Here is a 22222-nt window from a genome sequence, read left to right as displayed (position 1 = left end):
GGAGAGTGGGTGGCAGCCTGGTCTTCTGCTAAGACCTTCAGGTGGCTGTCCATCAATCTCACCATCCCAATAAGTTTAGTCTTACTGGCAGTGGTGGTGGGAGATCAGAGTCAGGAAACAAAATTTTAAATTTAACTGAGGAGGAAAATGGAGAGCTGTCGATCTAGAGAAAATAACTGAATAACGGCAGGTGAGAGATCAAAAAAATCTTGAACGAAAGAGCCTAGAGCAAAGAGCTGCACTTCCTATGCAAGGAAAGGAAAGGAAACTGGAGAAAGAGCCTCAGGGAACTGCCTACTATTCATGTTCATGTCTCATGTCCTTCCATATCTCCTGTGGAGGGTTGTTAACCCAGTGTTTTCAGGAGTCCCCTTATACGACTCTGGGTAACTCTTCCCTCCTAACTTACTTAACACAGGAAAACATCATCACCATCATTTTATGTGGCAGGAGAGAAGTGATAGGATGTTTTTTTTGGGGGGGGGGCTCTGATGTCCCAGATGAAGAGTGTCACGGATGAGGAGTTACATGTGATATCCCTCACCACTTCCTCAGCTTGGATACAGCTGTTCCTCCTCAATGAGCATGATGGTTGAAAACTCCCAGTTTCAAAGGAATCCTTAAAGTGGGGGGAATGTGCATTTGTTCTTACCTAAATAAGTTAACCTCCTTCTTTCCCAATTGAAAAACCAGTCACAGCCTTTATTGTGCTTATGTGAAGGTAACGACAGGAGTGGCGATCCTTTCCGTGCACCACAGGCCACTGTAACATTGATGTGGGATGATCGGACTTCATGTTCCAGCAATAAATAATTCCCAACTGTGAAATTATCGAACGTAGCAATATACTAGAGAGTAAAACATAAGAAAAATGCATACTTTTACAATATATTTGTGTCCAGATTTTGTCTGGAGCTTAACAGAAAGAATCTAAGACATGAGGAACATTCTCTGGACCCATAATGCCACTATTAAATGATTTCATATAGGCTTCCCTAACCCAATGGTCTGTACATACACCCTCTGAACTAGCTATGGCAGGGGTCAGCAAGGTTTACTTCGCCTGGGCTGGTTCACTCCATCGGAGATCCCTCTGTGGGCCGGTTAAACGACCCCCGTGCTCCGCTTGTGGCCCATGGGCCTTAGGTAGCCTTCCCCTGAGCTATGGGAGGCCTCTCATTGTTGAAATGAAAATACACATAGCCTTTTTATGTCTCTCTACCAACAAACTTGCCCTCTTCATAAGACAGATAAATACCAGGAATGGGCACAGAAAATCTCAATATACATGTTGATCTACCCACACGTTGTTGTTATCCCTGAGAAACATAGAAAATAATAGGATATATTTATCCGAAAGTCTTCAGACTTACACGAAAAAGGGCCCTGTCCTGGCTTCTGGTCCATAATTGACTCCTGACTTCAGCTCAATGATTGAAACTAAGACCTCCACGTTGAATCTGACTATGGACTAACATAAACTTATCTCTACTCATAAACTCTTATCCCTAATTCTGTAACAAATTATTGTGTTATACATATCTTTATGAGTTTGAAATCTCTGTTAGAGTTTGTAATATCTATCTGAGTTGTAATCCTTGTCAGAATACATACTATTGAATGGATTAGTCCTTGTTACTATTGACTATTGACTTGTGAGCAGGGACCACTCCCACTATTGAAACTTACATTGGCCTGAGTTCTTGGTGTGCTTTTTCCTTGGTACCTTCACATTCCAGACATCAAAACAAGTGTATGCTAAAAGTGAAAGCAATGCCTCTAATCTTAATTTAACAACCTAACATGAGGGCAGGATGATGGAGAAAACAGCAGAATGGAGACAACATGCAGAGGGAAAGCTCCGTGGTGACTGACTGGTCTATGTTACCATCAAAGGGAATGGTTTCATCAATGCTCTCCAATCCAGCAGTGGACAGTAAGGTGGGACTGTGCCACTCCCTTGACCTCTGTCTGGCTATGAGACTGCAGCAAACCAGAACGGAAGGAGAGAGGGGCACAGAGGTCACATGACCAACTTAACCCCACCATGCTGTTTGCAGCTACCCCAATCCTAGTACAGTGGTTGTGTATATTTCAGGATGCGAATGCGGCAGGGTTTTTCCGGGTTTCGCCACACGGACAAGTGCACAAGCACTCTACACACCGCACACATGCACAGAAGCGCTAAACCGCGCTGCACGCATGCGCAGAACTGGCATCTCTGGTTGCGAATTCCTTGGGATGCGGCCGGAGCTTCAGAACGGATCCCGTTCACAACTGGAGGTACCACTGTACTTTACGGAAGGGAGCTTAAGGATGCTTTTGCTTAAGGACGGACTACCTGTTTTTAACCAGATGTTGGATGGCCATCTGTCAGGAATTCTTTAGTTGTGAATCCTGCATTTCAGGGGGTTACACTCAATGGCCATTGCAGTCCTTTCCAAATCTACAATTCTATTAGTCTAAGACACCAAAATGGAGAGGTGGAGATAGACTTGTCAATAGTGAAGGAGCTCCAACTACCAATAAGAGGGAATGATTTTTACCTGGAAAGAAAATACCTTTTTGTTTAGCTCAGCCCAAAATAAACTTTAATGGTGCTTAGAAAAGAAAAGACCCTGAATCTATTTGTCTGTAATTTGGCAGGATTCCTACCTAGGGACATTCCCATTTCTACAATTTTAGTGCAAACCAAATCTTGAGAGCAGTGTGCACCCCTAACAAATATACCAATATGATTTATGAAGGGGAGGGAAGTGTTACCTGCAGGTTTTCACTCAGCAGAGGGTTGTCGAATGACAGACTATAAGTCTCCTGATCCAAAAGAAGAACCATCCAGCCATTTGCATTTGACAGAGTGTCAGAGACATAACTGACCATGGTTGTCTTATTGCGACTATCAGTCACTTTTAAATTATAAGGACAGATCGGGGCCTTTCTGAAAAACAATTAAGAATAGTCACGTTTCATTGTCTAATAGCCACTGTTATTTTAGAGTGCTTGTTAGTTCACCATTGTCTTTCAAAGGCTTAGGCTAATGTCAGCTCAGATGGCATAAAACATAGATACCGTATTTTTCTGTGTATAAGACTAGGTTTTCCCCCTAAAAAACAATGTCAAAAATTAGGGAGCGTCTTATACACAGATAGTGCTGAGGGTGTGCTGGCAATTGGTTGTTGCCCCCAAAATAGGGGGCGTCTTCTACATGGGGGTGTCTTATAGACGAAAAAATACGGTAATCCTTCCCATTTCCCAGAATCTGTCTTCTGTGCAATATTTGCATCAAATATTTCAGACAGCACACTTCCGATGTACTGAACTGGATCTCTAGCCTACTTCCCTTTTATAAAAGTCTCTCTTCTGTGAACTACCAGTTCCTTGCTGTTGCAGGGAGCTTCTCATATGGCTCGTGCTCTAGACCAGTGGTTCTCAACCTGTGGGTCCCCAGATGTTGTTGGACTACAGCTCCCATCATCATTGAGCTCTGGCCTTGCTAGCTAAGAGTGATGGGAGTTGTAGTTCAACAACATCTGGGGACCCACAGGTTGAGAAAGGCTTCTCTAGACAGTGTTTCTGATAAACAAGGAGCCAAAATTGAGGCTCAGTGTCAATAGACGTCTGTAGTTTCACTGCCCAAAACTAAGAGTATTTGACAGTATTATTTGCAGTATAAATCTTGTCCATCTCTGAGTATCCTCAGGAAAATAGAAAAAGAAAGAAATGTAGTCAGTGCAGCCTCCCTTGTTTGGTGCCTCCAAATAATCCTTGAAAAGGCAACAATATGCTCCCTCCCTTTAAAACATGCATGTTAACCATGCACTGGAAATGGATATCAGAGTCTCTTTCCAAACAATGATTCTGTTTTTATACACTGTCAAGCTAGCACCAAAATAGAACTAGTATATTGCCCACATAATTGAGCATTCTTGCAACCATAATTAGCACCATTTTAATTTGCCCTAAATAGCCAGTGATTTTCACTGTGCCCTAAATAGCCACCAATCTACCTCTCTTTAATGTTAATGGAGCAGAGTAGGGCAGGAGTATTTGTAATTCAGAGGAGCTGAGGGAGTCTGCATGGATCATTAAGAGGAGAGAGCTTTCATTACCAAGGGAGGAGGGAATCTCTCTAGGAACTGATCTTGTCTTTATGCAAAGGAAACCAGGAAAAAGCAACAGCCATAAGATGAAGTTAACCCCTGCCTCAAACTGTCAGGAACCTCTCAAAAATTGTTAAGAACAAAACCAACTTATGACTTATTGACAACACCAAATGTTTATGTCCATGTAAGTTTCAGTTAAGAAGCAGCACGCTGCAAAAATCTGGCATGACTAATAGATGGACCTTAACAGCCTTGGTTACAATTTGCCATCATGGTTGTATAAACTGTTATGTAATTTAGCTCAAGTGTAGTGTGCAGAACTGTTGAGCATAAACGGCCCACAAAGGATTTGCTAAACCATTCAGCAACTCTGAGTAGAATAAATATTAAGTCTCCTGTTTATGTTTACCATTAGCTTACTTATCCTAAGGGTGTCTCTCTCTGAGTCTCCTTTTTGTATTAAGGAAAAACACACCGCTTGGCTCTAAATGCTTTTCGTTTGGTACCTTTGTGAAATAATCTACTGTAATCATACATCTCTAGAAAATGAAGCAGGAATAAAAAGGCTGTCTTAAAATAGTGCTGTTAATATGAACCTCAATGCTGAAATCAATTGTTTCACCAAGTTAACATGTTATTTTTGTTAGGATACTGATGTTCCATTCCACCTAAACAGATGTGTGGAGCTGTTGTATGTCACATGTCTGTTTACATTCCAGCACAGCTTGCTGGGAACTTCCGTTTGTGTATAGCTTTTGCTTTATGCTGCTTCTTGCTTGGACATGAAGGAGAGCAGACATGTTTTCTTTGTCCTGATCTATGCTGAATAAACTGCTTGTAAATATGCTTTACATATGCCTCTGTCTGCCCTTCCGTCGCGAAGAGTTTGTTATCTCTGCTGGCTTGCGTGCTCAACTACTGAAAGGCTTCTGAAGCTCTGAGTCACAGTTTTGATGCAGAACCAAGGACTGGACTGACCGACAACCAGCTGGTGGGCTGGAGCCAGCTGGGGGCCTGCCAATTGCCCCCATTCCCTTGGGCACATCCCAACAATTTTAGCCCTCCACCCACCTCCACTGAGCACATACACCAGGAGCACTTTTCACAGAGAACACCTGTTTTGCACATACAAATCCAAACTGGATCCTGCTGCATGTGACTGCTGCCAGCAGTTTTCAGAGGCATTTGCCAAGGCCCATGTCTGTTCTGGGCCCAGCAAGAGTTAGTAGCTCCATCTTCACTCTCACTTTGTGTAAGGCTCAGCTAGGTCTGAGGCAGTGCATGCTGGAGCTTGGCAGCAGAACGTCTGCCCTGCATGCAAAAAGTTCTATCTCCAGCCACACCACTTTTTGCAACCCTTAAACAAGGGTGCACTTGTTCGCATATGGGAATCATGTAAACACATAATTGGGCATTCCAGGGGACGTCAATCTTGAGAAAGAGATGTTCTTTGTGTATGTGCATACATTCCTAGATGTGCCATGTACTCTACAGAGCAGTCCACATCTTTCCCCAATCTCCCATGCTATAAGAAGAACTTGAGAAAAGAACGATACTTACAGGCCAATAGACATACGGTGGAAAGTAACATTTCCATGGCAAAGACTGCCACTGGCAACTTGACTGGCATTGACACTCGGCAAGCAGGAATCTGGAAGTGTATCCACAGAAGGGAGGAGAAAGCTCCCCCTTTGCCCTGTGATTGTGCCATCTAGATCTTTAAGAATTGCACAATGAGGAAATGGGAACGATATCCAATTTGGGGCATTTAGAAGTAGCACTTGCTCAGACCTCACAGCAAATCCGCCTGTAAAGTAGGGACAGGGAGAGAGAAATATGGTTGTGTTGCTAATAACTGATGAACAAGCTACAAAATCTGATTCAGTCAGGGAGGGGTCAGAATTATTTTGGGATATTGAGAGAATACGTTCATATATCATTGCTTACTTGTTTATTAAAGGCATGTATTACTTCATACTGAAAATCTATGACATATCCACTGTTGGTAACTAGAGATAAATGTATTTGGAGCATGGCATTCGCAACGAAATTGACATCGTGTGCCTACTCAAAACTAAGGGTGGGATTTGCCCAGTGAATCCTGTCCATGGATGCCCGGCCTGCACAAGGCCTACTGCTTACGCAATGGGGCTTTCTCCTCTCTCCATCCCCCATGCCCCCCCCCAAATTGGCTTGGGAGGGGGTTGGGAGATCCCTCTCCCCAGAACAGCCCATAGGGGGCAAAGAGAAGGAATGTTCTCTGTCTGAAATGCTTGCATTGATGAGACAATTGTTATCGCGCCATGATGGATTTCTCCACAGTTTCATTGAAATATAGCATGCTGAAATGATACATTTAAGGATAGTTGGTGTTCAGATTATAGTAGCTTTTAATGCTGTTTATGAGTGTATGTTATTTTTATGGACATAACAACATTTATAAAACATACAGTATTTCAGAAAGCCGGATTATGGGCAGGATCTCAGGACACTGCTTATTCATCAAATGTTGAGGTCTTACGATTATTTGAGGTGGGGCACAGAAGATAATACCTTTTTAGGGTAAAATAAACAAACATTAAATAGGACTTTGTGCAGGCTGTCAGTCTGTAGATAGTACAGCTTGTAGATAGTACAACTATCTCCATGTCCCTTTTCTCATTATTCTGTTGCCCCATGTTTCCTGCCTATTTTATGAAGTTGCATTTGGGTCAAACTGGACACGACCTTGATTGCATGAAGCCAAATCAGTTGAGCTCATGCAGGATCGGAAACACAGGGGATGGGGGGGGGAGTTGAATCCTCTCCCCTCCAAGGCTGCTATTTGCATTGGCAGGGAAGCCTCCACTGCCACCAGCATGAATTCCCTGCCTGCTGTGGTCATTTATTTGACCCTACAAGGAAACCAGTTCACAGGCACAGAACAGTCCACATTTAAATCCACCACCACATTTTTATTTTTACTTTTATTTTTGCACAGAAAGCCTATCTTACCTTGACCTTGGTAACAACCAGAACAGGTGGCGATTGCAGTGCAATTGGGAATGTCAAAATTCATAAAGGTTGTATTTGAAATCAATAGTTCATGCCTTTTGGGAGTTTTCAGTCCTGCCTGCATGCAAGTTCCATCCTGCAGCAATAATATAGAGAGAGACTATATTGTGATAAAGCTCCAGCAGTTTCCTTTATTCATTTCATAGGAGCATAGAATCGTAGAGATGGATGGGACTCAAGGGTCATCTAGTCCAATGCCGAAATCTCAGCTAAAGCATCCATGACCTCTGCTTTAAAAACCTCCAAGGAAGGAGAGTCCACCACCTCTCATGGGAATCTGTTCCACACCTCTTACTGTCAGAAAGTTCTCTTGATGTTTAGTTGGACTCTCTTTCCTTGTAACTTGCAGCTATTGGTTCAAGTCCTACTCTCCAGAGCAGGAGAAAATGAGCTTGCTCCAACTTCCATGTGACAGCCCTTGAGATATTTGAAGATGGCTCACATATCGCCTCCCACTCTCCTCTTTTCCAGGCTAAATACACCCAGCTCCTTCAACCACTCCTCATAAGGTTTGGTTTCCAAACCCTTGATCATCTTGGTCGCCCTCCTCTGCACACCTTCTACCTTCTTAAATTGTGGTGCCCAGAACTAGACACAGTGATTTGCATGTCCAGAAAGGCTCCCAGATGTTCAGCTTTCTCTCCCAGGTCCTATCCCAATTATCCTATGTTTGATCCTGTGTTCTCTGCTTTCTGTCTTCTCTCACGCCTCAGTTCTCTCACCTCTATGCAAATCTTCACTAAAATTATTGATTTATCCCGTTGCTCATACTATGTCACACCCATTTTCAGCTTCCACCACTGGCTTCCCACTCGGTTCATCACAAATTCTGTGTCCTTCACTGTTAAGCTCTCCATGCTCTTGCTGCCTTTAGGCCCTTGTGAAAACGTAAGTTGTGCAAGAATTGAAAGTTGTGTCTTTCACAAGTCATACCTATAGACAGGAGGAGCTATGCACTTTCTGAGTTGCTAACAGCTATTAAACCGAACTACACATGCAACGTTAATTTTAATTTCCAACTGTAGGCAACGTTGCTCTCTGGCCTTGATGGAAGTCATCTCTCCTCCCCCCCCCCCCAAATTAACTTGCTGTGTAAAGAGCAGAAGTACAAAAGGACAGAAGTAACAGCTGGTTTAAAGGCATATTTTAAAAATAAAAGGGCTGGCTGAGTGGAAGGTTTAGCCTTCTTGTTAAATTAATGTCATAAAGTTTTAATTGATGTTAAAGAGACATCATTATTAAAGGATAGAATTACATAAATTAATATGTAAATTATGACAAGACAACTCTTTATCGTGAGATAATCGAAGATAATCACACCCCCAGGGTGCTGTGAGGAAGAAAGCATAGCTGAGTGCTTTAAATCTCTTAACAAGTATGGGGTGGGGGGGCACTCCAACGCTCTATATCCAGCGACAGTAAAACAAAACCAAAAGGCCGCATCTTAGATGTACTGGAAACCACCTACCAAAGATTTCCATGTGTCTTCTTGTTGCTCACCCCACTCTACCATTCTAATCTCTCCTGGCTCCTGAGCTTCTTTGCCTCAGTTTTCCTCACCTTCACAAGGAATATTGTTTCTCCACCATCTCACACTCCTAAGGCTCCCTGGGTTTACACACACACCTGCACACACCCTTACACACAGCTTATGGAAATGAAACAAGCCCAGGTACTTGAAGGAGCACCTCTCCTGACATTGACCCATATTAAGAACTTTGGGTTCTACTTCTGGGAATGGTGTGGCTGGCAAAAGCTATTAGTTCTTGGGGACCTTTCAAGCAGAGAACCATAACTGGTGCAAGCCACTACAGCATCCCTTTGCTAGTCACCGCTGTTCAGGCAGCTTGCAGATGGAGATGTGTGAAGGAAAAAGGAAAAAGCATAGGGGCCTCCTTCCTTCTACAGTCTCTCTCCTCCGCTCTCTGCAAGCCACCTCTCCTCTCAATTGGTGGGGTACCTTCTCTGGGTTGGGCCCAGGGATAGAGCACATGCTCTGGACAAACATGTATGCAAAACAACAGCAACATCCCTCATATTTTTTATACTGACATAATTCGGTTCCTGAAATACTGGCTATGAATAAAAAGGGATTCTTGCTCGCTAGCCAACTGTATTTGTGCAACATTGGCTAACCTTTTACAGCAGCTTCCAAACACATTCTGTTTGAGACACAAATACCCTGCACTCCCTTAACTGTTGTTACTCAGAGTTTAATAGGAATCCGAGTGGCTTTTGGTTTGGTCTACTTGTGGAGAGGGATTTCAATACAATACAATAAATAGTTAACAACAGATACATAGTTTTCCTCAGCTTCAAAGCAGCGGATAAAGATGAACGGATAAGCCCTCACTATGCCACAGGGAATTATTTTCTGTTTTACAGATTAGAGAATTGAGACAAAGAGATTAAAAATATTGCCAAAGCAATGAGGGGAAAATTAGAACCAAACATAAAACTCAGACAGACTCTGGATGAGAGAGCAAATGTCTTCTCTAGTCGGGTCTTTCCTTATTACTTCTGCAATAGTCACTGGGATACATTGAACATACAAAGTACACCATGCCTAACTTCATAAATCTATACATGTCTACTCAAAAGTAAATCCCACTTACTCCCATGAAAGAATAAGGCTACAATCCTATACACATTTATTAGAGGGTAAAGCCCCATTAAACTTAGCCATAAGTCAACTAGCAACCATGGAGAGGGCAGTGCAAGAACCTAAGTCTCATTACAGCTCATTCACATCACACTAAACTATTATTTAGCTTGACATCTAGATATGACTATAAAGTCTGACAACAGTGCTGAGAAAAGACCTCAATATTCCCCCAAAAGCTGTTTTTTCTAACTTTATTGCCCTTTTAGCTCTTTAAGTTTGTTTCTTTGATAGCCTCTGAAAGTGGAGGACAAGTTGAGTTCTTACCTTCTCATGCAAGTGACCAAGTAGAAAACTATTGGCAACAGAGGTGTTTCCAAGACTTTCCACAATGTCAATTCCAAAATATTTGCAAGAAGAGATGTGGAAGCTCCAAAGCTGTAGGTTGCTACAGTTAATAATCTGTTAATAATAAATATTTTAAACATTAATATATTATTACAAAGGAAATCAACAGCCAAAGTAAATTAATAGTTGTCTGTGCTCCATAAGACACTGTTCGAGAAGACAGTGACCTCTCAGGCCTTAACAAAAATTATGAATTTACCAATCACCTAACCATTAGTTACAATGGTGTTTTTTCAGTCTGGCCACACTTTATCACATAGCATGAAAAATTACGGGTTGACATTCCACAATTTATGCTACAAGGGACACTTAACTATGATTATTTTTTCCAGTTTTTATTTATTTTAATTGTGAAATAGTTAAATCACAAAGTTTTTGTATTTACAAAATGAGACACAAAGATACATCCATTGGGTTAATGTAATTTGTAAAATGTTATTTACATGGTAATATTAGCATTATACTTAACTTCCATATGGCTCAATTTGTTTAATTTTTAAATTCCTGGGGACCAGCGACATCATCATAAAGTCAATAGCCCTGGTGGAGGGATTAAATGGCACTGCCACCTAGCTATGGTGATGATGTTCCATCTCTGAGCCATAATAAATACTGCCCAAGGTATGTGAAATGAGTATGAAGGAATGCAATGTTTCTACAGGTAGCTTCTACAGGGCTTTGGCTACAATCGTATTGTCCCAAAATAGCAATAGGCGTGACACAGCAATCTTGAGCCCTTACCCAGCCGACACAGTAATTTACCCACCCTGCCTTCCTCCCCTTTTATCTTATTCATCATCTGCTTGATTAACAATGAGAAACAAACCAGAAGACTGGATTTTCAGTACGTCCACACAGGATCAGGACTGCAATAGCAGAGACATAAAATACATGCCCCCAATAGTTACCATAACAAGGGGAAGTATATCTGTTGTTTTTTTTAATCAGCCCTGAGCGCTCACTGGAAGCACAGATCCTGAAGCTGAGGCTCCAAGACTTTGGCCACCTCATGAGAAGAGAAGACTCCCTGGAAAAGACCCTGATGTTGGGAAAGATGGAGGGCACAAGAAGGGGACGACAGAGGACGAGATGGTTGGATGGTGTTCTCGAAGCTACCAGCATGAGTTTGACCCAACTGCGTGAGGCAGTAGAAGACAGAAGTGCCTGGCGTGCTCTGGTCCATGGGGTCACGAAGAGCCGGACACGACTAAACGACTAAACAACAGCAAATATCTGGTTTTGAACTTTGTTTTTTGTTCTAGTTTGACTTAGTTCTCCTCAGTTTATTATCATTTATTGTTATGCATGTAAACAATGAAAATTATTGATAAATTGTTGCACAACAAAGTTACAGTAGTTGGAGCCAATGAATATTATGGTATATGTTGCAACTCTGACTCCCAGTAGCCCCAGCCAGCATGCTCAATGGACAAGGTCTCAAGGATGATGAATTTGTTGTCCGAAACACATCAAGGGCACCAGGTAAACTACCCCATTGCTAAAGTGTTTCAGAAGATTCAGTGGTGGGGAAGCAAAAAATTATGGTTATCCTACCTTAACTCCACCTTCACATTGCCAGGCTGTGAAGGTTTCAAATGTAACAGGCAATGTGGTGTTTGCTCTTTGAGGGTGATATTCTGGGTATATCAGGAGTCCAAAGCTGTTTAAATTGAAATAAACGACAATGGTTTTATAACAAAACATTGAGATGGGAAAATGTGTAGCTATAGGAAGGATAAGAGAGAACCCAGTTTGCATTTGAACTGAAACACAACCATCCTTCAAAAATTGAAGTTCTCTGAATTGTGCATTGTGGTCCTCATGCCAAGCAATCTGTACAAAAATGCATATGATGGGGCATAGAAATGCATATACAGTACAACCACATCTTGTGCATACTTAACTTGCACAATTTCAACCTTATGCAATTGAAAGCTCACCAGTTAAAATAGTGCACACAAGGCAGAAAGCTTAACTGTTCCTTTTGCACCTGTTTTCTCAGCACACAAAGAGCTTGCCTGCCACTGTGCTTAGTGGGCTCTGAGGTGCTCTCACAAGAACTTGGACAGCCCTGAGAAATCTCACAACAGCAGCCCAGAACCCATGCACCAAGTGGGAGGGACTTGCTCCATAAGCAAAAAAGGGAGCGTAACAGCCCTCTGTCTTGCTTGTTGGGTAAGACCCACTCAGCGCGCCAGCTCCAGAAGGCATTCCTACAGAGGCAGTTGGAGCTTTTTTGGATGTATGCACCCACCATCCCCAAAATGTAACTTCTGAACAAAATATGATTGCACAGTATTAGTGAAAATAAATTTTTAATGAAAAATTGCATATAAACATGTGCATTTGAAGAAAGGAACCAATCCAGGGTCTTGGCAGCTGGAATACCAATTTTTGCAAGTTTAAAAGACAAATATATTTTCCAGGAACACAATCTAATTGACTGTGGATTCTGAATTTGTCTCATGATCTGATCAGTCATGATCTGCCTGAATTGAATCAAGTGAATTCACTTTGGAATTCAAGTTTCTTCCTAAATGTACATGTTCTTTATACTGAGAAGAAAATGTGATTCCAGTTCACAGCATATATTCACATGCAAATATTACTGAATTAGCTGTTACTATAAAACACACACTATAACAAAAACTGCAAGTCAGAGCCAGGGATTTTTATACTGAGGTACTTTGAGGATGGAAACATCAGTAGAGGTACCTGACTCCACAGGAATTAAATTATAGTAATTACTAAGCACATACAAAGGAAAATAGAAAAAGCAGTGGGTAATCAGGAAACTGAATAGTAAACCAGGCATAAACAAAAACACCCTGTTCAAAAATCTGTGTGATCATTCCTTTTTTTGCACTGTCAGAATGGATCGAGTACTTCTAATACAATTACTAACAGTCAATTTATAAGCCACACAATGTATGTATATATAAACTGGGGGTCATATTGAACTAGAACATGCAGGGTTCTACATTTCAAACATGAATTTTCCCAAAAAGCACACTTAAGACTGACTTAAAAAGGTAAAGGACCCTGACAGTTAAGTCCAGTCGCAGACGACTCTGGGGTAGCGGCACTCATCTCGCTTTACAGTCCAAGGGAGCCAGCATTTGTCCACAGACAGTTTTTCCAGGTCATGTGGCCAGCATGACTAAGCTGCTTCCAGCGAAGCCAGAGCAGTACACGGAAATGCCGTTTACCTTCCTGCCAGAGCAGTACCTATTTAACTACTTGCACTTTTTGGCATGCTTTTGAACTGCTAGGTTGGCAGGAGCTGGGACCGAGCAACGGGAGCTCACCCCGTTGCGGGGATTTGTTTTTTTTTTTTTTATAAAATTTTTATTGGGTTTTCACATTTTATATAGACAAAGACAAAAACACGAAAAACATAAAAACAAACAAACAGAAAAGTAAAACAACAAACATATATAGTTTCCAAAAAAAACTTATTTTCTAACCCTGGTCATTGACTTCCCCCCACCCCCTCCCTTGCATCCCTATTCCCAAATTTGTATCAGCAAATTGGCATTTCCTTATCCATCTTAATATTAGTCCTTTATATATATAAAAAAAGCAAAATTAAATTTATTCTAAGTTGGACCTCAGTTCCCTTCCAACGATTTCCCATTTTGTCTTAAATAATAATCTTGTTAGCTAGATCCCATAGTCTTAAGTGTTGTTGAAACTAGATTCTTCCCTCCCTCCCTTCCCCGGTTTGTGTCCCTTCCGAAAACATGTCCAAAATAGCAATTATTAGCCCGGATTCCTTACGTCCGAGGCTCTCAAATCTCTTTCAGTCCCTCTCCGCCGGCCTAGTTGGCAATCCTTTATGTCGGTCTTCACGTCTCGAAAGAGTTCTTTCACAGTCAGTCCAAAATCTCTTCCCATATTTGCAAACAACTGCTGAGGAATTTCCACAAGGCATGAATTTTGAACATAATCAAAGTCAGAGTCTATGTGGAGGCCCCAATTATATTTCTTTATTTTAAATTCCTTGATTTCATGAATTCCCAGGGCCTCCACTTTCATCTTCTGGATCTTTCGTAGATTTGTAGTAGGTTCAGTCCAATAGTCTCCTTGTTTATATTCCACAGATGTCAGCTTCTGGACAATATTTTCCCATTTCAGTTCTTCTCTTTCTTGTTTTGTCTTCTCCTCTTCTTTGGTTATCATTTCCGGCTCAGCTGTGGATTCTTTCTCAGCCAGGTTCTCATTACATTGAACAGAACTACTTGTTTCAGGATTCAAGGTCATCAATTGTTCACTCATAGCCGTAGTCTGTTCCTGTAAGATTCCAACCAAATAAAACATCCTTTCGATTTCTCCCAGTATCTTTCCATCCACAGCCATTGTAATTCCACAGATTTCCCCCTAGAGGGAATCTGGTTACTTAGTGTTCTTTTCTCCAACAGTCCTCTGTCTTATTATTGATTCTTTGTTTCCAACAATTTTAGTTCAATTGTAACTCCTTTTAATCCAGAGGGGTCTTAAGTAGCAATTTTTCTACTATTAACAGTCCGTTTGACAGCTTTGACAGCTGTCAAACTCTGCTCTTCTTATGCCAGCTCCAAAGTAGGACACTCCCGGGCCCGGGAGGGGGGGTTGCTTACAACAGAAATATACCCCTTCCAACACTCCTCTCTCCTGCTCAAAAAAAAAATTCCTTTTCCAAATCTTGGAAGTTACTGTCTTTTTAAACTCACCCTTTACAGGGTAGGCACTCCAGCTTAGTTCTTTTATCGTTGCTCTGGATCGTCTGCAAGGGGGGGGGTGCGGACTTCCTTTTAACACATCCCCCGATCGTCTCAAATTCAATAGGTGAAATTCTTAGAATCCAAATTCAATTAACTCACGGGTTCTTTTTCTCAGCCGAATTTCAAGGAAGGAAGTCAGCGCTCTCCGGTCATGGCTCGCGGCTTCGCTCAGCAGAGGTAGCGATGGACTCTCGGTGCCACGCCACCCCCCGTATCCCCTCCGCAGCCTTTAAAAAGGCTCTTTGCGAATCAGGGGGGGCGCTTAAGGCACCCACCGAGTCTTCAGTCCGCAGGCTTTCGTGCCTGCGGTTTTAAGGGTCCCCGTGTCGCCGGCACGGCAAAGACCCGTCCCCCGCTGAGCCGATTCCCTCCGGAGCTCGGAGGGAATCCGCCATTCCCAGATCGCGCCAACCCCGGAAGTCCCCGTTGCGGGGATTTGAACTGCCGACCTTCTGATCGGCAAGCCCAAGAGGCTCAGCGGTTTAGACCACAGCGCCACCCATGTCCCTGCAAGACTGACTTGGAATATACCAAATACTGAAGCCTATATACAGATTCTACATCTCTGAAATGAAATGCAGCAGCTGTTTACTAGATGAAAATACTAGGCAATAGTTTAGAACTGGGAAAGAAGAATATATGTAATTGTAATTGAAATGAACCCTATTTACAGTCTATGAGAAATGGACCATAGCATATTGTCAGGGAACTGACATCAGAGGAAAGGGAGGTGGTAGGGCTCCCAGAGGCTGGGAGAGAGTCAGCAGCTAAAGCAGGGACCAGCAGGGGGAGCGAGGGGTCTCTGGAGGAGGATCTCAGTAATGCTGAGAGAGACTCAGCAGCCAAGGCAGGAACTAGCAGGGGAGAGAAAGGGGTGAGAGACACGTCCAGCGAAAACAGCGGGGAGGTGTCAGAAGCAACCGTAGGGAGACCCATACTTCGCCGGAAGCTGCCACGTCGTGAGTCCAGGAGACGCGTTTCCGTTAAGGAGCTTCTTTGCTGGAAACGCTTCCGCAGGCAGCCACTGTCAGACTCTACTAGTGACTAGAGCAGACATGTCTGAGGAGCTCTGTCACACACAGAGGTTTGTGGAGCCGCACAAACTCTGAGGGGGCACAATTTTAAGCACAAGCAGCTAATCATCCCCTCACAGCAGTCTGACAGTCTTTGTACGCTGCCTGTGCAGGAGAAAGCATCATGAGCAACCCAGCCGGAACCGGAGAGGCAGGGGTTGGAGCTGGTCCAAGCTTGGAAGAAAGGTATCAAGCTTTGGAGGTCCAACTTCTGGAACGTGTCCAGAAGAGGGCAACCAAAATGGTCAAAGGCCTGGAAACGATGCCTTATGAGGAACGGCTAAGGGAGCTGGGCATGTTTAGCCTGGAGAAGAGGAGGTTAAGGGGTGATATGATAGCCATGTTCAAATATATAAAAGGATGTCACATGAGGAGGGAGAAAGGTTGTTTTCTACTGCTCCAGAGAAGCGGACACGGAGCAATGGATCCAAACTACAAGAAAGAAGATTCCACCTAAACATTAGGAAGAACTTCCTGACAGTAAGAGCTGTTCGACAGTGGAATTTGCTGCCAAGGAGTGTGGTGGAGTCTCCTACTTTGGAGGTCTTTAAGCAGAGGCTTGACAACCATATGTCAGGAGTGCTCTGATGGTGTTTCCTGCTTGGCAGGGGGTTGGACTCGATGGCCCTTGTGGTCTCTTCCAACTCTATGATTCTATTCTATTCTATTCTATGAACTTGCGCTGCAGACGGCGAGGCTCGAGGAGAGAAGGGCTCAGGATGCAGACAAGAAGGGGAGAACCACTCAGTTCCCCAGAAAGGTACCAGGATTGGTGCAGAAGTTTGGGGGGGACCCCAAGGATTACCATGCCTTTAGGACAGAGATGCAATATGCCCTTAATGTGCAGTTTGATGAGTTCCCTGATGAGGAATCGCGAGTTGCTTTCGTAATTGGGCATCTTGAGAAGGGGGCGCGAGACTGGGTTCGACCCCTGATGGCAACGCACAATGATATCCTAAAGGACACTATGAAGTTCTTTCGTGCAATGGATATCATGTTTTCCAGCGATATTGAGGAAGGGGTGGTGCGCAGACAGCTAATGGCTTGCAAGCAGGGAAGCCGATCTGTCCGTGAGTACTGGACTGAATTTACCATGCTGATTCACAGATTGGGGTGGGATTTATCGGCGGCACCCATTCAGATGCTATTTGAAGAAGGTCTTTCTTCGGCTGTGAAAGACGAGCTGTCCCGGAGCCCCAGGGCGGTGTCTATGGATCAGCTGACCAAATCTGCGCTGACCATTGGAGCGCGCCAGGAGGCAAGAGCCTTGGAGAGGCGGGAAGGGAGAGGGGAACGTTGGAAGGAGTTCCGCATTCCAGACATTCCTGAGCCAGCTTTCCCGCCGGCAGAGCCGATGGAAGTCGGAACAGCGCGCGCGCGCGCAGTTTCAAAGCCCAGTGAGGGGGCTAAGAAGGAGGGAAAAGGAGCCCGGAAATGCTATCTCTGCCAACAGCCAGGCCACTTTGCCAGAGTCTGCCCCCAGAGGAAGGAATGGCAAGGGATGGTGGGAGCTGTTGAGGGGGGAGAGCAGGGAGAAACGGAGCAGGTAAAAGCCAACGCCTGGTTGCCACCGTCAGGGCACTGCAGCCAGGCCAAAGAGCAGTGAAAGTGCCCGTGCCAGAAGCTCCTCGACCTGCTCTAGTGATTGAAGTGTCACTAGAGCTGCAAAATGGACACCCCCTAAAAATAAAGGCGCTGTTGGACTCAGGCAGCTCCTGCAATTTTATGAGCAAGGAGTTTGCTGCTGAACACCAGATACAGACGATCCCTTTAAGCAACCCCCTGCAGGTGACCACGATCGATGGCAGGGAACTGTTGGGAGGAGGAGTCAGCTTGCAGACCGTCCCAATGATAATGAGGGTGGCAAGGCACACAGAACTGATAGCGTTTAATGTGGCCACCTTGGGAGGCGCTCCCATTATTTTGGGAATGAGCTGGCTAGCCCTACATGATCCGCTGGTGGGCTGGCATCAAAGAGTGGTTTCCTTCGGTTCAGCACATTGCTTAGAACACTGCAGGGGGGAAAAGGGTTCAGCAGGGGCCCAAGCCACCCTGGCAGGGACTGAAGTAATGGAGAAGGGGAAGGTGCCACCACAGTATGCTGATCTCAGCGACGTGTTCAGCGAGAAGGAAGCTGACCAACTACCCCCGCATAGGCCCTTTGATTGCCAGATCAATTTACTCCCTGGAGCACAGCTTCCTGTAGGCAAGTTGTATGCCATGTCAGACAGGGAAATGCAGGAGTTGCGAGAGTTCATTGACAAGAACCTGAAGAGAGGCTTCATCAGAGAGTCCAAGGCAGCGGGGGGTAGCCCAGTGTTTTTGTGGATAAAAAGCACACGGACAAGCCGAGACTTGTATGTGATTTCAGGCGGTTAAATGCAGTGACAGAGCCGGCGGCTTTTCCTATGCCCAGGATTGATGATATTTTGACCAGGGTGCGGAAGGGAAAGATTTTTACAAAGCTGGACCTAAGGGGGGCGTACAACCTGATACGTATAAGGAAAGGGGATGAATGGAAAACCACCATGTTCACCCCTTTGGGGGCATTTGAATACCTCGTGATGCCTTTTGGATTACAAACAGGCTCCGCGTGTTTTCAATCATTCATGAACCACGTACTGGGGCCTTTGCTCTACAAGAATTGCGTGGCCTTCCTAGATGATGTGTTGGTGTATTCGGAGAATGAGGAGCAACATGTGAGAGACGTCAGAGAAGTGTTGAGCAGGCTGCAAGCCAACAGGCTGTGGGTGAAACTGGAGAAGTGTCAGTTTCATACCAAGGAGGTGGAATTCCTGGGGTACCGCTTGTCAGACAAGGGGTTGGCCATGGACCCCGGCAAGGTTCAAGCAGTGCTGGAATGGAAAACACCCAAAACCAAGAAGGATGTGCAGAGGTTCCTAGGGTTTGGAAACTTTTATCGTAAGTTCATCCGAAACTTCGCCCACCTGACAGCGCCCATCACGGACTGTCTCAGCAGTAAAAAGAAGTTTGTTTGGACGGCGGAGGCGGAGCGAGCGTTTGAGGAACTGAAAAGGGCCTTCGCCTCTGATGAACAACTTCTGCATGTGGATTTACAAAAAAAGCTGAGGGTCGAAACAGACGCATCTGACAGAGCCATAGGGGCGGTGCTTCTTCTGCAGCCGGGGAAGGAGGAGTCAGAGTGGCGACCGTGTGCCTTCTTTTCGCGAAAGCTGAACAAATCCGAGAGGAACTACACGGTGTACGACCGGGAACTTCTTGCGATTCATGAGGCTTTCCGGAGATGGAGGCACCTGCTAATTGGTGCACAACATAAGGTGCAAGTGTGCACGGACCATAAGAATCTAGAGTATTGGAGAACTGCGCGAGTGCTCAACCAACGGCAGTTGAGATGGGCCCAGGAGTTCTCCAAATTTAACTTTGAGATTTGTTACGTGCCAGGCCCAGAGAACGTTAGGGCGGACGCTCTCTCACGCAAACCTGAATATTTGGAGGGGGAGGGAGCACCCGAAGAGACCCATGTCATTCCAGAGGACCGCTGGGTGTGTGGGGCGGCATTGGTGGGGCAAAGGGAACTGGTAGAGGGAACGGTGCAGGATGAATACGCCCAGGACAAACTCAGGGGTCTCAGGAGGGAGGGAGACAAACCCGGGGGTTTTGAGGAGAGAAACGGGGCGTTGTACTACAAGGGAGCGTTATATATACCTGAAGGGGAATTGAGGGAAAAGGTACTCAAGCAACTGCACGATAGCCCCACAGCAGGGCATTTTGGGCAACACAAAACCATGTGGCTGGTTACCAGGGAATTCTGGTGGCCCAAGGTCAGGGAAGATGTGAGGGAGTATGTGAGAGGGTGTGACCAATGCCAACGAGCCAAGGGGGAGAGGCGGGCACCAGCAGGTTTATTAGAACCACTACCCACGCCGGAAAGACCATGGGAGGCAGTGGCAATAGATTTCATGACTGATCTGCCAAGGTCCAGAGGGAAAACAGCCATCATGGTTGTGGTAGACCTGTTAACCAAGATGGCCCACTTTATAGCCTGCTCACATGCGGTCACAGCGGAAGAAACCGCTAAATTGTTTGTGGAAAATGTGTTTAGGCTGCATGGCGCCCCCTTGAGGGTGGTGTCTGACCGAGGGAAACAATTTACTTCCAGGTTCTGGAGGAAGCTCATGAGCTTATTGCATGTAGAGGTGAATTTCTCAACTGCCCGTCATCCAGAAACCAACGGGCAGGCGGAAAGAGCTAATGGTGTCCTCCAGCAATATTTGAGGTGTTATGTGAATGACAGAGAGAATGATTGGGTGGAGAAGCTGGCGTTGGCAGAATTTGCCTACAACAATGCAGAGAACGTGTCCACGGGGATGAGCCCCTTTTTGGCTAATCACGGGTGTCATCCCCGAGCCTTCCCAGGGGGGGAAGGGGAGAACTGGAGCGTTCCAGCTGCAGAACAGTTCGTTGAAGAAATGGAAGCGATCCATCGCCAGCTCCAACTTAACTTAAACAGGGCTAAGGAGGAATATAAGAGGCAGGCAGACAAAACCAGAAGGGAAGGGGAAAGCATTAGGGTGGGGGACCAGGTGTGGCTGTCCACCCAAGGGTTACCATTCAAAGGGGGTTGTAAGAAGTTAAGACCCAAAAGGCTGGGCCCATTTGAAGTCACGCAGCAGGTCAACCCAGTGGCTTTCAGACTCCGGTTACCGAACCACATGAAGCTGCACCCAGTGTTCCACAGGTCGTTGCTGTCACCGTATAAAGGGGACAGAGAAGGGAGGGTCAATAGGGGACCAGCTATGGAGGAAAAAGAACACAGCTACCATGTAGCGGAGATTCTCGATTCCAGGTGGAAGGGAGATCAAGTAGAGTATTTGGTAATGTGGGAAGGGGAGCCGGAGTCAGAAAACACCTGGGTCATGGCAGAGGATGTAGATGACGAGGTTTTGATAGAAACTTTTCATCAGAGATTCCCTCGTAAACCTCAGCCAGTGGCGAGGTTCCGGAGGGAATACTTCGCCACCACCGACGAAGAAGAGTTGGAGGGGTTCTCTGATTCCGAGGCGGAGGAGGATTCAGCGAGCCGGAACGAAGACCGATGGAGGGAAATGTTTGAGACGTCTGAAGATGAAGAGGATTCTTTTCGGGGTTTTAGCTCCTCACCGCCCAGAGGAGAGAGTAGGGGCGGGGGGGAAAGGGGCCCTGGAGGGGAGGTGGATGTCAGGGAACTGACATCAGAGGAAAGGGAGGTGGTAGGGCTCCCAGAGGCTGGGAGAGAGTCAGCAGCTAAAGCAGGGACCAGCAGGGGGAGCGAGGGGTCTCTGGAGGAGGATCTCAGTAATGCTGAGAGAGACTCAGCAGCCAAGGCAGGAACTAGCAGGGGAGAGAAAGGGGTGAGAGAAACGTCCAGCGAAAACAGCGGGGAGGTGTCAGAAGCAACCGTAGGGAGACCCATACTTCGCCGGAAGCTGCCACGTCGTGAGTCCAGGAGACGCGTTTCCGTTAAGGAGCTTCTTTGCTGGAAACGCTTCCGCAGGCAGCCACTGTCAGACTCTACTAGTGACTAGAGCAGACATGTCTGAGGAGCTCTGTCACACACAGAGGTTTGTGGAGCCGCACAAACTCTGAGGGGGCACAATTTTAAGCACAAGCAGCTAATCATCCCCTCACACATATCAATATGTTTTCATCCTGCTGGGTAACAGACCTTATTAAACATCAGAGAAAGCATTAAACACCCCCCTCCTTATTGGCTATTGCAATTAGCATTTATGCAGCAGAGTGAGTGTGTGCTCACACACACGTGTGCACATGCTTGCATACGTGAGAGAATGACAGAGAGGAAGCAGGGGGAAATATTATCCAATCAAACTGAATGCAAAAATACCTTGTGCAAGAATAGGCTCGATTCTTACTGAAGGACAGAACTGGAGCCTCTGATGGTCCTGAAGGAGAAAGGTGGAAAAAATAGCCGTGTCCCGCAGCACACACTGTGTTACCCTGAGGAGGAGGAGAATATGGTTATAGAGCATCCATCTCAATGCAATTAAGATCCCAGAATACTGGAAAAAGTTGTGGCATTTTATCTTCAGACCTATACGAACATCCATGTCAAGTTGCTTTGGAAATCCTGAGATTCAGACACTACATGATGAAAACTGAGAGACATAATTTTACTTCGGAGTCAGATATGGGGCTCCCTCCAGCCAGAAGCCTCCTCTGCCTCCATCAACTGACACA

At 45.1% G+C, this 22222-nt stretch overlaps 1 protein-coding gene across 1 annotated transcript in view; it reads right to left on the bottom strand.

Moving 5' to 3' along the window:
- Positions 1-22222, bottom strand: part of PKHD1 (PKHD1 ciliary IPT domain containing fibrocystin/polyductin) — a 253117-nt gene that overhangs the window by 96401 nt on the left and 134494 nt on the right. Inside the window, exons 40-46 of the mRNA XM_082216559.1 lie at positions 21870-21982; positions 11722-11827; positions 10087-10221; positions 7098-7233; positions 5664-5910; positions 2764-2938; positions 653-848 (exon numbers count right to left, since the gene is read on the bottom strand). Coding sequence (XP_082072685.1) covers positions 653-848; positions 2764-2938; positions 5664-5910; positions 7098-7233; positions 10087-10221; positions 11722-11827; positions 21870-21982 — 1108 coding nt within the window. The remainder of the gene's footprint in view (positions 1-652; positions 849-2763; positions 2939-5663; positions 5911-7097; positions 7234-10086; positions 10222-11721; positions 11828-21869; positions 21983-22222) is intronic.

This window comes from Podarcis vaucheri (genome assembly GCF_965113315.1).
Source record: "Podarcis vaucheri genome assembly, chromosome: 3".
Classification (NCBI taxonomy): Eukaryota; Metazoa; Chordata; class Lepidosauria; order Squamata; family Lacertidae; genus Podarcis; species Podarcis vaucheri.
Note: the sequence above shows the minus strand (reverse complement) of the source record. Positions and strands in the feature narration are given on the sequence as shown.